At 43.9% G+C, this 18,830-nt stretch overlaps 1 protein-coding gene across 6 annotated transcripts in view; it reads right to left on the bottom strand.

Moving 5' to 3' along the window:
• cntn1b (contactin 1b) overlaps window positions 1-18,830 on the bottom strand; it is a 1,036,112-nt gene that overhangs the window by 157,768 nt on the left and 859,514 nt on the right. For all 6 annotated transcript variants that reach the window (XM_086008675.1, XM_086008680.1, XM_086008681.1 and 3 more), the window contains one exon: window positions 5,234-5,337. In XM_086008675.1, coding sequence (XP_085864801.1) covers window positions 5,234-5,337 — 104 coding nt within the window. The remainder of the gene's footprint in view (window positions 1-5,233; window positions 5,338-18,830) is intronic.

The raw sequence follows: 18,830 nt of genomic DNA, 5'->3' as shown, positions 1-18,830 counted from the left end.
CAAAGGATTCATGAGTATAATCGCTGATCAGATAGTTGTGTGATTGCAATTGTAGCTAAATAGGGGAGAGGTTCTGACCCTAAACTATGTAAAGACTACTGCATTCTAATCAAAATTTCTAATCAAAGTTTCTATTCAAATTCTAATGAAAAAGTCTTGCACAGGCATGATGGGCCAAATGGCTTCCTTCTGTGCTGTATCATTCTATGAAAACCCCACACTCCTAATGGGGAGCTGCACCCAGAGGGAGCATGGATGGGAGATGCAGTCTACACTCCCTGCGAGCAGGGCTCCCCGCAAGAAGTGCAAAATTTCCCCTTATAAGCAAGTTTGGCAAGAACATTCTTAAAGAACTCTGAGAAATTGATATCATTGCAGTTCAGATGTGAAGTCTGCCAAAACTGCAGCTTCGTTTAGGTATGGACAATGTTGCTTCAGGATCATAAGGACTAAAGCACCGTTCTGTCCCTGAAAACACTGAGCTGTTTCAACACAGAGATAATGCAGTGAAATACCTCCCAGCTACATGAATGGAGCAAGCATTTGGCTTAGTGGTAGCGTTCCTGCCACTGAGCCTCCGAGGGTTCGAACCTCGCTCCAGACAGACCCGGCAAGAGAAGACCAGCACTTTTGCTCTCAATTCCGGGTTGCTATCCAGAGATATATTCACTTCTGGTGGTTTTGCATGCCCCTTATGTGTTGTGGGAGCCCATAAAACCCTCCCGCCGTATACAAGACTAACGACCCTATCGGCTGGTATAAAGATGGTTATAGCCACGGAAGGAGTGTTCACGTCGTGGCCTGTCAGGCTGTTAATCAGCAGGCAAATCCTTCCACTATTTTCCAAGGCGACGGTGAGGTGGAGGCCGCGGCGACCGGAGGATGTGTTCGGCGAGTCGGGCGGAGGCAGCGCAGCGCATCGAGCAGCAGCAGCAGCCACGACGACTCGCAGTCCGACTGGGAGGAGGGGAGCCGGGAATGGTGGCCAGAGGGTGAACGGGAGAAGCAGGCCACCACACGTGGAGCCGAGCCGGCAACAGTGAGGAGGCGGCCGCGGTGACGAGGAGGACGGAGCGGCTGAGGGACATCGTGCTCCCACTGCCACTGGATGCCAAAGAATTGACTTTCTGAACACGGCGCTGTAAGAATAGCTGACGTGTCCCGACGGGGAGTAAGCATTCCATTGTACTAGTTACATATGGCAAATAAAATTGAATTGAATTGAAGATTAAAAAAACAACTTTCCATGATTTCCGTCATCATTTGGGGGATGAACTTCACTACTGGAGATCCATGTAGAGCTTTTCACCCATACATTCCTTCTTCTCCCTCCCTCCCCACCCCCAATTGAAGAACCCAGCTGAAGGGCCACAGTGGAAGACATCTGCCAAGGTTGCAAAAAAGAATAGTCAGTTGATTAAGTGGTGCCAAGACTGAAGATAACAGGAGGAAGGACAGACTGAGAGAAGTAAGAATTCCATAAGGTCTTGGGAAAGAATGAGTAGGATGTGCAATGAATGGTGATTTCAACACAATGAGGTGGATGTGCAGTTCAAGAGAAACAAGTGGGGCGAGTTCAGGGGAGTACTGACCATAGTCGTATATTGATAAAACAATAAAAAACAAGAAAGGTTGTGATTTAAGACAGGTCGGAGGCTAGAGGTGGAAGAGAGATCACCTCATAATCTTTCTCTTGTATCCCGCCCAGGAGTGTGTGAGAAGTGTTAGTAGAGCTCCCTCGGATATAGAAATTACTAGACGAAAAAAGACCCAAGGACAATATAGTTCATTTTCTACCATCCTGGTAGTCGCATGATACAATATGGGAGTGTTATTCAAGCTTTGGATGAACTTGGACTATGTAGACAGTTGTGAGCTACTAATGGGGGAATGTGGTTAGGGGTCAATACACTGGGGCAGAGGGGTAGACTCCTGTCCATAGGATCACAGCCATGATTATTAGTTAAGAGTTGAGGCCCAATGATGTCCTCTTCTAGGAGATTTTAAGCTGTGGCTTTATATCGATGCTAACGCCCTGACCCTTATCGCATGATGCAATCTGCATTGGCTGATAATGATGGGAACATATGAGAATGCTGACTTTAAAGAGCCTTGGCTTAGGAAGCGTGCAGAAACGGTTCATTAAACTCATGAACTTTGGAAGTAAAACTGGTTACTTATAACTATCTAACTTCCTAAAGGGTGATGCTCACCAAAGAATGCTCAATACTCTTGTTCTGGTGCATTCCTGAACTGGTTATATAAACTGACGTGACAACCACAAAGAAAGCCAGCATTTATCTATTGTTGCTATTTCATAAAGTATTTTGCAAGTTGCTGAAACAATTAAATCACCTTTCTAGCACTAATCTACTACAGTACATCATGAAACAGTAATATTGGCCCAGAAATTCGGGTCCCAACGCGTGAGTACGGACAGAGTAACCACGCGTGGACCCGATGGAAGTGCCGGTTTCTTGCATGCACAGCGCATGCGTGGGAAAACGGCACTTCCGGTCCCCTGAACGAAGGGGTTAAGAGGTGAAATGCGTGCGACGTATGAGGCAGCGCGTGCGCGTTGAACTTCCATTTTTTTGACAGGCTTGCCCGTGTGTGAAGGCCTGTACTTTTTGCACATTTAAAAACCAGACGTAAGTACTTGGTTTTAAAAGGTAAGTGGTCTATTAATTAAAGTTAGAATTTTTTTTCCACAGGTTTATTATTTTTAAAGACTTTACAGTAAGGTAAGTGTATTTTTAGACCCAATTTTTAAAGAAATTATTTTTTTCAAAAATTTGATTAATTGTTTAAATTAGTTTTTTACAGTTATTAATAGTTCATTTAATTAGTGGGATGTTTTTTTAACTTTTATTTGAAGTTTAAGTACTGTTTTGGGCGCCCGGAGTTTTCATGAGTTTGACAGTTCTTACTATCAAACTCATGAATGAACTTTTGCAACCTCCGATTGGTTGCCCAGTGCTCACGTGATCCCAGCCGGCTCATCACACTAACTACGCCGCTGGATCACGCAAGCACAGCGCGTCGGGAGCTGCAGCGGGCCACAGACCGGAAATGCACGCAGGCCCAGGCCTCAACGGCCGGTGTGCTAGGTAAGTGCAGGTCGGGGGCTTGCACCCGCGGGAAGCCCCCGACCCGAATTTCTGGGCCATTAATGAACAGTAAAATCAATACCTGCCAAAGGCCATATCAACATATTCTGGCAAAAATGAATATGGAAATATAAAAGGAAAACAAAGCAAGTTCTTGTTTATAAAAGAGTCACTTAATACAAACCTCGTGCGATGACAAACGTTTCCCTCTGCCTTGCCAGAAGTTCCATTGTATGCACCAGGGGAATGTGCATCTTGATAAGATGACCCCCTGATAAAAGCTACTCTGCTGATTCCCTCAAGAGTTTGAAAGAAAGAGATATAACTGTAAAAACGGCCAACGGACACACAAAGATTTACCTAAAGTAGAGCATTGTCTCTGCGGGCTGGTCACAGGAACAAAAGAAATTATAATTTTCTCTCAAGTGCGGTGAAAATGCCATTATCTACACTAATGGCAGCGTATTCCCTCGTCGATTATGGAAATTGGCTGATTATCAACAGTCTCCAAATTTTGTTTTCGTACGTATAGTAAGTCAATGCCCGAGGCATGGGAATGAAGACAAGTCAAATACAAATAACAAAAGAAACATTATGTAGTTCTATTCCCCAAGAAAAGAATATGAAATGCAAGTAACAAAAGAAGCCGTGTCTAACTCAAGGCTTTGTCCTGTGACAATCTGGATGAAACGAAAGACTTGAATTTATATAGCAACTTATTATGTCTCAGAGATATTTCAAAGCGCTTGACATACAACAAATTACAAATTACTTTGAAATGTAATGATTGTTGTTATGTGGGCAATCCTGGTGGCCACTTTTTGCAAAGCAAGGTCCAACAAACAGCAAGAAGAAGAAATGACCAGTTGACTTAATTTTGATGGTTCAGGGTGGGATTCTGGCCAGGAGACTGGGAAAACTACCCACTGTTTTTCAAAATATTTCTATTGGATCTTTAACATCTACCTAAACAACGTGGAACAGGCAGATGGGGCAACTCAGAAGAAATAATTGGAATGTTGGGCAATAGAGTCAGATAACCCAAGCTCCACTGTAGTGAACTAAAAAAATGCTGATTTTCCAAGAGCTGACTCGCTGATGTAAGTTACCAAGCCTGAGCGATGGAAGGCGGCTTGAGATATGAAATGGTTTTAGTGGTTCCCATAGGACTTAGGGCAGGAAATAGGAGATTGACACCTGAAGAGCTGCTTGGCTTGTAATCCCTGACTTCAAGTGTAAAATTAATCAGTAGGCGGAAAATGAGTTGTTTCTAAGTAATTGAAACACTTCTAGCTGTATTCTGTTAGTTCATTCAGCTTTGATTAAACTCCCCAAATCTAAAGCGCTGAGGACAGCGGCAACAGTCTTGCCACCACACTGAATGAGAGTGGGGCTTGAACCCTCAATCTACTGACTTAGAACTACTAGGTGAGCCCAACTGATACCGTGTTGCTCTGACAAAAATGATTTATCTTTAGTTGCTTTCCTCAGTTAATGAATGCTCTAGCTAATTCTAGCCCTGAGTTTTTTTTTAATTCTTGGGATATGGGCATTACTGGCAAGGCCAGAAATTGTTGCCCATTCCTTGTTGCCCTTCAGAGGGTGGCGGTGGGCCATCTTCTTGAACCGTTGCCATTCGTGTGGTGAAGGTGCTTGCTCTCCTTGTCCTTCTGGGTGGTGGAGGTCGCGGGTTTGGGAGGTACTGCTGAAGAAGCCTTGGCAACTTGCTGCAGTGCATCTGTAGCTCTTACACACTGCAGCCATGGTTGCTTGATAGACACCCCATCCACGAGTTCCATTATTTCACTGTCAAGAGATTCATGAGTGTAATCGGTGATCAGATAGTTGTGTGATTGCAATTGTAACTAAATAGGGGGGAGGTTCTAACCCTAGACTATGTAAAGACTACTGCAGTCAGCCTAGTGTGCTTAGCTAAAAAGAGCATGACTGAAGGCTCTTGGAAAATTTAGCTCAGTATATCCTGTTCTACAGTGAGGTAGTCCTGTTGTTAAAACTCTTGTCATACAGATGTTGTTTTCCCCTTTCGTACCTCCTAAATGGAAACTGCAGCATTACAGCTTTTTACATACACCTTAACCACATGACAGAAGCGTTCAACTTACTTCATAGCCTTCCATTGACTGTTGGGACACGGGTGACCATGATACTTCGATTTCTGATGATGAGATGCTCCAGGCATTCACTTCTGTAGGGGCTTCACTGGGCTCTAGTAACAGAATAAAACACTGGATGATTTCTTTGCAATCAAACCAGATTGTACATATACATTTTTTTACACACTGACATGACTTTAGTAACCACGGCAACAAAATGCATACCCCATTTGGGGTTGAAATTCTTTGATGCATTACTTTTAGTCCACAGGTTGATGAGTGTGTCAACTTCCTGAGTGTGATGTCTTATCCACATTTTTAACACAAACAGTTGATGACTTGGTCAAAATAGTGCCCATTGAAATTTGATACTGCTGTAAAAATATTGTCACAGAGGAATTTCAACATCTCGCATCACAAAGAAATGGATTTACATTTTGTACAAACATCTGGAAGTTTTTAAAATCTACGATCTACTTTGGATTGACGTTTTCTATGACCGCTGAGTACCTGCAGTTTATTTCTCGTCAATTACCGCCGAAGCCAGCACTTTAAGTCTCCAAACTGCGTGATGCATCAGAGGATGGCACACAGGTAGATTTCTGAATGGACCATAGCACTGTTATATAGCAATTATTCCTCTGGTTAACGCTTTCCCTTTTCACCATCTCACCGCTTATAACTCATTCCATAAGGAGAACATTTTGCCTGCTATTTCCGATGGGACTTGTGCACATCAGTCAAGCCACCTTGACAGTGAATTTACCATCACATCGTCCATAAGAACATAAGGAACAGGAACAGGATTAGGCTATTCGGCTCTTCGAGTCTGCTCCGCCATTCGATAAGATCATGGCTGACATCCAGATCGGTAAGTCCATATCCGTACAACAACAGGCAGTCCGCCACAGTGAGCCTCCATGTAATAAATCATTTATGCTGTCTTAGTTTATAAAAATTCAGTCAGGTTAACTGTAAAATTCACTGAATCTGCGGCATGATGAGGATGTTATGTACACTGGGACTCGACAGTTGAGAGTAAATTAAAACAGGGCAGAATTCTGTCCCTGGTGTTACTCAGTAGTTTGTTGTTCTGTGAAGCAATCAATTCCATCTTCCCGAATGGCCCAAACCGCAGGGGAGGTTACAACTGACTCAATCCCATGCTAACCTTCAGGTGTGCCCATCCACCAGGGAGTTGCTGAATATTGATCAGTGGTGGCAACCCTGGCCCAATTTCTCTGCCCAAGTTAAAAGCTTGGAGGTTAACGGCAATGAGTCTTGCCACCACGCCGGATCAGAATGTGGCTTGAACCCGTAATCTTCAAACTCAGAGTGGAGAGTGTTACCAGCTGCACCCAACTGAATGCAAGGAGATAAAAGCACCACCCAGTGTTGTCCTGAGCCAGAAGCACCATGTAAATCCTAAATTTGATACCTGGGGCAGAAATCTGATGGAGCAGATTGCACATCTGGATAGAAAATCAATCAATAAAGGGAGGGTGATCTACTCCACCATATTATAGCCCAGGCAGTGAAGAGAAAAGTTACTCCTGGTTTGGGCTGAGTTAGATAATCTCAGCAATAGCGACAATTATAAGAACATAAGAAATAGGAGCAGGAGCAGGCCATACAGCTCCTCGAGCCGGCTCCGCCATTCAATAAGATCATGGCTGATCTTCTACCTTAATTCCATTTTACCACCCTATTATCATATCCCTGCTTCCCTTAGTGTCCAAAAATCCATCGATCTCTGCCTTGAAAATACTCAACGACTGAGCATCCACAGCCCTCTGGGGTAGAGAATTCCAAAGATTCACCACCCTCTGAGTGAAGAAATTTCTCCTCATCGCAGTCCTAAATGGCCGACCCCTTATTCTAAGACTGTGACCCCTGGTTCTAGACTCTCCAGCCGGGGAAACAACCTCCCTGCATCTACCCTAAGTCCTCTAAGAATTTTATACGTTTCAATAAGAGCATAAGAAATAGGAGCAGGAGTGGGCCATTTGGCCCTTCGAGCTTGCTCCGCCATTCAATTAAATCATGGCTGATCTTCTACCTCATCTCCACTTTCCTGCACTATCCCCATATCCCTTGATTCCCTTAAATTTTAAAAATCTAACGGTCGCTGTCTTGAATATACTCGACGACTGAGCCTCCACAGCCCTCTGGGGTAGAGAATTCCAAAGATTCACCACCCTCTGAGTGAAGAAATTTCTCTTCATCTCAGTCCTAAATGGCCGAGCCCTTATTCTGAGACTGTGACCCCTAGTTCTAGACTCCCCAGCCAGGGGAAACATCCTCCCTGCATCTACCCTGTCAAGCCCTGTAAGAATTTTGTATCTTTCAATGAGATCACCTCTCATTCTTCTAAACTCTAGAGAATATAGGCCTAGTCAACTCAATCTCTCCTCATAGGACAATCCCCCCATCCCAGGAACCAGTCTGGTGAACCTTCATTGCACTCCCTCTATGGCAAGTATATCCTTCCTTAGGTAAGGAGACCAAAACTGTACACAATACTCCAGGTGTGGTCTCACCAGGGCCCTATATAATTGCAGTAAGACTCTTATACTCAAATCCTCTTGTAATAAAGGCCAACATACCATTTGCTTTCCTAAATGCTTTCCTAAATAGATTCTAGCATTTTCCCTGCTACTGATGTCAGGCTAACTGGTCTGTAGACCCCCGTTTTCTCTTTCCCTCCTTTCTTAAACAGTGGGGTTACATTTGCTACCTTCCAATCTACGGGAACCGTTTCAGAATCTATGGAATTTTGTAAAATGACAACCAATGCATCCACTATCTCTATAGCCACCTCTTTCAAAACCCTAGGATGTCGGCCATCAGGTCCAGGGGATTTATTGGCTTTCAGGCCCATTAATTTCTCCAGTATTATTTTTTTACTAATACTAATTTCTTTCAGTTCCTCATGCTCGCTAGAGCCTTGGTTTGCAATAAGATCACCTCTCATTCTTCTAAACTCCAGAAAATGTAGGCCCATTCTACTCAATCCTCATCGGACAACCCTCTCATCCCAGGAATCAGTCTAGTGTACATTTGTTGCATCCTCTCTAAGGCAAGTATATCCTTCCTTAGGTAAGAAGACCAAAACTGTACACAGTACTCCAGGTGTGGTCCCACCAAAGCCCTACAAAATTGCAGAAAGACATCCTTACTCTTACACTTCAACCCCCTTGCAATAAAGGATATAATATTTGCCTTCCTAATTGTTTGCTGTACCTGCATGTTAACTTTGTGATTTGTGTACAAGGACCCCCAAATCCCTCTGAATACCAACATTTACTAGTCTCTCACTGATTAAAAAATATTCTGTTTTCTATTCTTCTTACCAAAGTGGATAATTTCACTTTTCCCCACATTATACAGCATCTGCCACCATCTTGCCCACTCACTTAAGCTGTCTATATCCCTTTGCAGCCTCTTTCCTCACAGTTTACTTTCGCACCTAGCTTAGCATCGTTAGCAAACTTGGATACTTTGGCCCAGAAATTCAGGTCGGGGGCTTCCCGCGGGTGCAAGCCCCCAACCTGCACTTACCTAGCACGCCGGCCGTTGAGCTGTGGGCCCGCGTGGGAGTCCGATCCTGGGCCTCCATCAACTGCCGGCGCGCAGTGCTTGCGTATCCCAGGGGCGCAGTTAGTTCGATGCGTCCCCTGGGATCATGTGGGCCATGGAGAGCCAATGGTAGCAGGGAATGCTTCATTCATAAGTTTGACAGGAAGAGCTGTCAAACCCATAAATACTATAAGCCCCAAAACATCACTAAAACTTAAAAGAATTTTTTTTTTTTAAATCGCATTTTTAAAATAACTATAAATTACATGAAATAACTATTTTAAACAATAATTTAAATTTTTGAAAAAATTATTTACATTTTCTAACAGGGCTAAAAATAAACTTACCTTTCTTTAAGTATTTAAAAATAATAAACCTGTGGAAAAAATGTTTTAATTTCAATTAATTCACCACTTACCTTGTTAAAAGCAGGCCTTGTGCCTGCTTTTTAAAAGTGTAACAGGTGGAGACTTACCCTTCCGGAGAAACCTGCAAAAAAAACGTTAAGTTCAATGCGCACGCGCTGCCTCTCCGGCGCACGCGTTCGACCACTGAACCCCTTCTTTCAGGGGAACGGAAGTGCCGGTTTCCCACACATGCGCAGTGCATGCACGAAACCAGCACTTTTGTTGGGCCTACGTGTGAGTACCCCGTGTGTACTCACGCGTTGGGACCCGAATTTCTGGGCCAATCTCAGTCCCCTCATCTAAGTAATTGAAATAGATTGTAAATAGCTGAGGCCCAAGCATTGATCCTTGTGGCACCCTACTAGTTACAACCTGCCAACTCAAAAATGACCCGTTTATTCCTACTCTGTTTTCGGTCCATTAACCAATCCTCAATCCATGCTAATATATTATCCCCAATCCCATGAACCCTAATCTTGTGTAACAACCTCTTGTGCGGCACCTTATCGAATGCCTTTTGAAAATCCAAATATACTACATCCACTGGTTCTCCCTTATCGAACCTACTAATTACACCTTTAAAAAACTCTAACCCTTTCATAAAACCGTGCCGACTGTGCCTAATCATATTATGATTTTCTATGTGCCTGTTACCACATCCCTAATGATAGATTCTAGCATTTTCCCTACTACGGGATACAGAATCTTCAGGCGAGACAGAGGGGGAGGTATAAGAGGAGGGGGTGTTGCAATATTAATTAAGGAGTCAATTACTGCAGTAAGGAGGGATGATATATTAGCAGGGTCCTCTAATGAGGCCATATGGGTGGAGCTTAAAAACAAAAAGGGGGCAAGCACTTTGCTGGGAGTGTACTATAGGCCTCCAAACAGTCAGGGGGAGATAGAGGAACAGATATGTAGGCAAATCTCAGAGAAATGTGCAAATAATAGGGTAATAATAATGGGGGATTTCAACTTCCCCAATATTAACTGGGATAGTCAGAGTGTGAAAGGCTCAGAGGGTGTAGAATTCTTAAAGTGCATCCAGGAGAGCTTTTTGAGCCAGCATGTAGAAAGTCCTACAAGAGAGGGGGCGGTACTGGACCTAATTCTAGGGAATGTGGCCGGCCAAGTGGAAAAAGTGCTAGTAGGTGAGCACTTTGGCGATAGTGACCATAATATGGTAAGATTTAAGGTGGCCATGGAAAAGGACAGGGATGGGCCGGAAATAAAGGTTCTAAATTGGGGGAAGGCCGATTTTAATAGGATAAGGCAGGATCTGGCCAAAATGGACTGGGATCAGCTACTTGTAGGAAAATCCGCATCGGAGCAATGGGAGGCTTTCAGAAGGGAGATTGAGATCATACAATGGCAACATGTTCCCGTAAAGGTCAAGGGTGGTTCCAAAAACCACAGGGAACCTTGGATGTCAGGGGATATACGAGAATGGATTAGGAAAAAAAGGAGGGCTTTTGGTAGATACAAAAGGCTAAAGACGGAGGAAGCCCTAGAGGAGTACAAAAAGTGCAGGGGGATACTTAAAAAAGAAATTAGGAGATCAAGGAGGGGCCATGAAATAACACTGGCGAGCAAAATAAAGGAAAATCCGAAGATGTTTTATAAGTATATTAAGGGTAAGAGGATAACTAGGGAAAAAATAGGGCCCATTCGGGACAAAAGTGGCAATCTGTGTGTGGAGCCGGAAGATGTAGGAGGGGTTCTAAATGAATTTTTTGCATCTGTTTTCACTATGGAGAAGGACGATGTAGACATAGAAATAGGGCGGGGGGACTGTGATATGCTCGAACATATTAACATCGAGAGGGAGGAGGTATTGGCGGTTTTAGCTGGCCTAAAAATGGATAAATCCCCAGGCCCGGATGAAATGTATCCCAGGCTGCTGTGTGAGGCAAAGGAGGAGATTGCGGGGGCTCTAACACATATATTCAGGACCTCTCTGGCCACAGGGGATGTGCCAGAGGACTGGAGAACCGCTAATGTAGTACCATTATTCAAGAAGGGTAGTAGGGAAAAACCGGGGAACTACAGGCCAGTGAGCCTAACATCAGTGGTAGGAAAATTATTGGAAAAAATCCTGAGGGACAAAATTTGTCTCCACTTGGAGAGGCAAGGATTAATCAGGGATAGTCAACATGGCTTTGTCAAGGGAAGATCATGTCTGACTAATTTGATTGAATTTTTTGAGGGGGTGACTAGGTGTGTGGATGAGGGTAACGCAGTGGATGTGGTATACATGGATTTCAGTAAGGCCTTCGATAAAGTCCCGCACAGGAGACTGGTCAAGAAGGTAAGAGCCCATGGAATCCAGGGTGCCTTGGCACATTGGATACAAAACTGGCTTAGTGGCAGAAGGCAGAGGGTGATGGTCGAAGGTTGTTTTTGTGACTGGAAGCCTGTGGCCAGTGGGGTACCACAGGGATCGGTGCTGGGTCCCTTGCTGTTTGTGGTCTACATTAATGACTTGGATATGAATGTAAAGGGTATGATCAGTAAGTTCGCGGATGATACAAAAATTGGTAGGGTGGTAAATAGCGAGGAGGGTAGCCTCAGTCTGCAGGACGATATAGATGGGTTGGTCAGATGGGCAGAACAGTGGCAAATGGAATTTAACCCGGAAAAGTGCGAGGTGATGCACTTTGGGGGGACTAACAAGGCAAAGGAATACACAATGAATGGAAAGACCCTAGGCAAGACGGAGGGTCAGAGGGATCTGGGTGTGCAAGTACACAGATCCCTGAAGGCGGCGGAACAGGTGGATAAGGTGGTAAAAAAGGCATATGGGATACTTGCCTTCATTAGCCGAGGCATTGAATATAAGAGCAAGGAGGTTATGATGGAGCTGTATAAAACACTGGTTAGGCCACAGCTGGAATACTGTGTGCAGTTCTGGTCGCCACACTACAGGAAGGGTGTGATCGCGTTAGAGAGGGTGCAGAGGAGGTTCACCAGGATGTTACCAGGGCTGGAGCGCTTCAGCTATGAAGAGAGACTGGGCAGATTGGGTTTGTTTTCCTTGGAGCTGAGGAGGCTGAGGGGGGACATGATTGAGGTGTACAAAATTATGAGGGGCATAGATAGGATGGATGCTGAGGAGCTTTTTCCCTTAGTAGAGGGGTCAATAACTAGGGGGCATAGATTCAAGGTAAAGGGCGGGAGGTTTAGAGGGGATTTGAGAAAGAACTTTTTCACCCAGAGGGTGGTTGGAGTCTGGAACTCACTGCCTGAAAGGGTTGTGGAGGCAGAAACCCTCACAACATTTAAGAAGCATTTGGATGTGCACTTGAAATGCCATAGCATACAAGGCTACGGGCCAAATGCTGGAATATGGGATTAGATTAGACAGGGCTTGATGGCCGGCGCGGACACGATGGGCCGAAGGGCCTCTATCCGTGCTGTATTACTCTATGACTCTATGACTCTACTGAAGTCAGGCTAACTAGCCTATAGTTCACTGTTTTCTCTCTCCCTCTTTTCTTGAATAGCGGGGTTACATTTGCAATCCACGGGGACCTTTCTAGGATTACGTAGGATATATGGCACAGAAACAGGCCATTCGGCCCAACCAGTCCATGCCGACGTTTATGCTCCACATGAGCCTCATCCCGTCTTTCCTCATCTAAATCTATTAGCATAACCCTCTATTCCCTTTTCCCTCATCTGCTTGTCCAACCTCCCCTTAAATGCATCTATACTATTCGCTTAAACCACTCCCTGCGGTAGCAAGTTCCACATTCTCACCCCTCTTTGGGTAAAGAAGTTTCTTCTGAATTCCCTATTGGATTTCTTGGTGACTATCGTGTATTGATGGCCTCTAGTTATGCTCTTCCCCACAAGTAGAAACATTCTCTCTGTATCCCAATTTTTCATAATTTTAAAGACCTCTATTAGGTCAGCCCTCAGCCTTCTTTTTTCAAGAGATAAGGGACCCAGCCTGTTCATCCTTTCCTGATATGTATACCCTCGCATTTCTGGTATCATCCTTGTAAATCTTCTCTGCACCCTCTCCAGTGCCTCTATATCCTTTTTATAATATGGCGGCCAGAACTGTACGCAGTACTCCAAGTGTGGTCTAACCAAGGTTCGATACAGGTTTAGCATAACTTCCCTACTTTTCAATTTTATCCCTCTAGAAATAAACCCTAGTGCTTGGTTTGCTTTTTTTTATGGCTTTGCTAACCTGTGTCGCAACTTTTAACGAGTTGTGCATTTGTACTCCGAGATCCCTTTGTTCCTCTACCCCACCTAGACTCGCGCCCTCCAGTAATAAGTGACCTCCCTATTCTTCCTACTAAAATGTGTTGAACTTAATTTGCCAATTATATGCCCATTCTGCAATTTTATTAATGTCCTCCTGTAACTTGTTGCAGTCCTCCTCAGTATTGACTATCCCCCCAATCAATGTAGGGAATTCTGGAAGATCAAAACCAATGCATCCACTATCTCTGTAGCCACCTCTTTTAAAACCCGAGAATGCAGGCCATCAGGTCAAGGGGATTTGTCAGCTTTTAGTCCCATTAATTTCTCCAGTACTTTTTCTTTACTAATATTAATTACTTTAAGTAACTCACTCTCATTAGACCCTTGGTTCCCCGCAATATCTGGTATTTATTTTGTGTCTTCTACTGTGAAGACAAATAAAAAATATTTGTTTCATGTCTCTGCCATTTCCTTTTTCCCCATTATAATTTCTTATACCTGCCTCTAAGCGACCCACATTTACTATCGCTAATCTCTTCCTTTTTACATACCTATAGAAGCTCTTACAATTTGTTTTTATATTTCTTGCTAGTTTACTCTCATTCTATTTTCTTCCTCTTTATCAATTTTTTGGTCACCCTTTGCTGATTTTTTAAACCCTCCCAATCCTCAGGCTTACTACTCTTTTTGGCAACATTCTAAGCCTCTTCTTTTAATCTAATAAATACTATTCTTAACTTCTCTAGTTAGCCACGGTTGGACCACTTTTCATGTTAAGTTTTTTTCCTCAAGGGAATGTATATTCATTGAGAATTATGAATTATTTCTTTAAATGTTCACCATTACTTATCTACTTTTAATCTTTTAATCTAATTTCCCAATCTACCTTAGCCAACTTGCCCCTCATACCTACATAATTGGTTTTGTTTAAATGTAAGACCTGAGTTTCGAGCTTAACTACATCACTCTCAAACTCAATATGAAATTCTATCATATTATGATCACTCTTCTCATCAGGACACTACAACTTATGCATCTCTTGGCTAGGTAAAGAAAAAACATTGACCAATGTTCCTGCTCCTGATTCTTCTTCCTTTTGGACAGTGCGTGTTTGTGGAAGACTGGGAAGTGACGGATTGGCTTGGCTGCAATGCTCTCAACAGTTGAACAACTTGCCAATGCTCTGTCTTGAATCACATAAGAAAATGGGCACTAAAGCAGGATACACAAAAGCTGCCAGCACTCACGGAACTGCACCCTCACATGTGTCAACATCTTGAGGACTGGGGTGGGGAACAATGAAACCCATTATGTATTTTTTTACACTTCAATGTGTATCTGGTAACATTTAATGGATAATACACTTGCCAAACTATTATAAACGAATAACAACAAAAAAAATTCATAGAACAACTGAAATTGAAACTCTGCTCCAGAGATTAGTCTTTCAGCAAAAACACTGACAAAAACGCAAAGAATTCAGGAATAGATAGGAAAGCTGTTCAGTGCTATTTTTAATCACATGTACGTGGACCTCCCATTGCCTTTGGACTGGCGTTTTAGACCGCCGCTGTGAATGCTGGTCTGAGTTGTAAGTTAAATTAAATACATGTTATATACAGAAACTAAAAGTTCGGAAATGGCAAACAAACTTGGGATTTGGAAAGAACTTAGGGAAAAATATGCTCAGTCAGTGAATTGAGTTATTTTTGATTAGTTCCAGGGAATTTCGAGCCACTTTTATTATGCTTTTATTAGAAAAGAAAGAACTTTCATTTCTATAGTGCCTTTCACGACCTCAGGATGTCCCAAAGTGCTTTACAGCCAATGAAGTACTTTTGAAGTGCAGTCACTGTTGTAATGTAGGAAAGCAGCAGCCAATTTGCACACAGCAAGCTCCCATAAACAGCAACGTGATAATGGCCAGATAATCTGTTTTGTGATGTTGGTTGAGGGATAAATATTGGCCCCAGGACATCAAGGAGAACTCCCCTGCTCTTCTTCGAATGGGATCTTTTGCGTCCACCTGAGGGCAGATGAAGCCCTGGAGTGTTAGCCTAGAAAAAGTGCTCAAATCTCTGGAGTGGGGCTTGAACCCACAACCTTCTGACTCAGAGGTGACAGTACTACCACTTTATTCAAAGTGCGACGTGTGCTACACAGAAAACGTCTTAAATTATACTGCTGTTGCTCACAGTGAGTCACTGTGACATAACAACAGAGATGGTTTGCCACATAGCGCACAAGGGGATAAAAATTCATCTATTTACTGCCACTCCGTAGTGCCATGAAATGGCAAAAAAATGGTGGCCGCCGCTCTTTTGCCAGCTGGTGGCAGGTCCCGCGGCAGATGCCAGCTTCCTCCCTCCCTTTGCGCTGCCGGTAACTGGCAGAGCCCTGGAAAAAAATGGTGGCGTGGTGACATCAATTGGCGTGCAACGCCGACTTAATGTCACCACTCCGAACTTCGATCCTAGTGCTGAATTCAGCACTGGGTCCTAAGCATGCCAGGTTAACCTGGTGTGCAAGCCGGCTGACAGTGGTGATATCTGCAGCTCTTAAAGGGACACACACATCATTCAGGTGAGTTTGGATTTAAGCTTTTGGACTGTTTTTTTTAATTTTATTGAAGTAGTGGCTTGCTACAATAGATGTTAAAAGTTTTTTTAACTGTGTAGGGAGTGCTGCTGGACACTTGCAAGGCCTCGGATGGTAAAGGAAGGCCTCTGAGAGGACAGAAAATGCTGCAAATACTCAGCAGGTGAGGCAATATCCATGAAGAGGGAAACAGAGTTCACGTCTCAGGTCGGGATGCTGCCTGACCAGCTGAGTATTTCCAGCGTTTTATGCTGTCATTTCAGATTTACAGCATCTGCTCGCAGAGGGAAGAGGAAGACGCAGAAGGAAGGATGTAACCCAGACAGCTCCTTTCTGGCCAAGATATCCGGGATGGAATCATCTGCCTCTGGTACCATGACCACAACTCCAATTTCCCTTTCCACATTTGTCCCACACCTTACCTTCCCTCTGTTACTGACCATCACTGTGTCCTCTTGGCCACAATGCTGAAATAAAAGCCACCACAAAGCAAACCTTCCAATTCAACTTTATACATCTATCCATCCAATACGACATCAAGATATCAACACATCACCCTTATGCATTAGTGACTGTCTTGTGTGTGCCTTTGCCTATCCTAGTGCTGTTACGCAGTGCTACCCCAGTGGCTGCAGCATGGCGGACGGAAGGCTGCTAACTTTCAGTGGGGGGACACTGCAAATGGCCTTGCTGGTTGACCTTGAGGAGCTGGTGGCTGGGAGTGTCAAATCAAGTGACGGGGTGAAGCAGGGGTGGAGGCCTTGGGTTATGATATTCTATGTAGGAACCCTCACCCCTGAATTCTTCATTCCAATGACTTTGCATCCCACATCCTTCATCCCACCATTGACGGCTGTGCCTTCAGTCAGCCAGGCCCCATGCTCCGGAATTGCCTCCCTAAATCCTCTGCCTCTCCTCCTTTAAAGCCATCCTTAAAGCCCACCTCTTTGACCAAGATTTTGTTGACCACTCTTATTATCTCCTTCTTTGTTCACTTTCTATTTTTGTCTTATTACACTTCTATGAAGCATCTTGGGATTTTTTTTTACACTAAAGGTGCTATATATCCCCTGGCTGGAGAGTCTAGAATGAGGGGTCACAGTTTCAGGATAAGGGTTCGGCCATTTAGGACTGAGATGAGGAGACATTTTTCACTCAGAATCGTTGGAATTCTCTACCCCAGAGGGCTGTGGATGTTCAGTCGATGAATATATTCAAGACTGAGATCGATACATTTTTGAGAACTAAGGGAATCAAAGGATATGGAGATAGGATGGGAAAGTGGAATTACATAGAAACATAGAAGATAGGAGCAGGAGTAGGCCATTCGGCCCCTCGAGCCTGCTCTGCCATTCAATGAGATCATGGCTGATCATCCAAACTCAGTACCCGGTCCCTGCCTTCTCCCCATATCCCTTGATCCCTTTAGCCTTAAGAAATATATCTAACTCCTTCTTGAATATATTTAATGACTTGGCCTCAACTGCCTTCTGTGGTAGAGAATTCCACAGGTTCACCACTGTCTGGGTGAAGAAATTCCTCCTCATCTCTGTCCTAAATGGCTTACCCCTTATCTTTAGACTGTGGCCCCTGGTTCTGGACTCCCCCGCCATCGGGAACATCCTTCCTGCATCTAGTCTGTCTAGTCCTGTTAGAATTTTATAAGTTTCAATGAGATCCCCTCTCATTCTTCTAAACTCCAGCGAGTATAAGCCCAATCGACCCAATCTCTCCTCATACGTCATTCCTGCCATCCCAGGTATCAGTCTGGTGAATCTTCGCTGCACTCCCTCCATGGCAAGAACATTCTTCCTCAGATAAGGCGACCAAAACTGCACACAATACTCAAGGTGTGGTCTCACCAAGGCCCTGTACAACTGCAGCAAGACATCCTTGTTCCTGTACTCAAACCCTCTTGCTACGAAGGCCAACATACCATTCTTAACCGCCTGCTGCACCTGCATGCTTACCTTCAGCGACTGGTGCACAAGGACGCCCAGGTCTCGTTGCACTTCCCCTTCTCCCAATCTATTGCCATTCAGATAATAATCTGCCTTCCTGTTTTTGCCACCAAAGTGGATAACCTCGTATTTATCCACATTATACTGCATCTGCCATGCATCTGCCCAATCACCCAACCTGTCCAAATCATACTGGAGTTTCTCGGCATCCTCCTCACAGCACACACACCCACCCAGCTTTGTGTCAACTGCAAACTTGGAGATATTACATCTAGTTCCCTCGTCTAGATCATTAATATATATTGTGAATAGCTGGGGTCCTAGGACTGATGTAGAAGATCAGCCATGGTCATATTGAATGGCGGAGCAAGCTCGAGCGGCCATATGGCCTACTCCTGCTCCTATTTCTTATGTTCTTATATATACCGTATATATGGTTTAAAGGGTTAAATTATGAGGACAGATTGCATAAACTTGGCTTTTATTCCCTTGAGTTTAGAAGGTTCAGGGATGATTTAATCGAGGGCTTTAAAATGATAAAGGGATTCGATACGGTAGATCGAGAGAAACTATTTCCTCTGGTGGGGGAATCCAGATCATAGGGGCGCAATCTTAACCTTACAACTGGGCCATTTCGGAGTGAAATCAGGAAGCACTTTTTGACACAACGGCTAGCAAGAATCTGGAATTCTCTTCCCCAAATGGCTGTGGATGCTGGAGGTCAATTAAAATGTTTAAGAATGAGATTGATAGATTTTTGTTGGGTAAGAATATCAAGGGATGTGGAGCAAACGTGGGTAAATGGAGTTAAGGTACAGATTAGCCATGATCTAATTGAATGGC

Source organism: Somniosus microcephalus, chromosome 16 (assembly GCF_052327205.1).
Source record: "Somniosus microcephalus isolate GS21.2 chromosome 16, FLI_Smic_1.0, whole genome shotgun sequence".
In the NCBI taxonomy this organism is placed as follows: domain Eukaryota; kingdom Metazoa; phylum Chordata; class Chondrichthyes; order Squaliformes; family Somniosidae; genus Somniosus; species Somniosus microcephalus.
The sequence above is the reverse complement of the archived record's forward strand: the minus strand, read 5'-3'. Positions and strand labels throughout refer to the sequence as shown.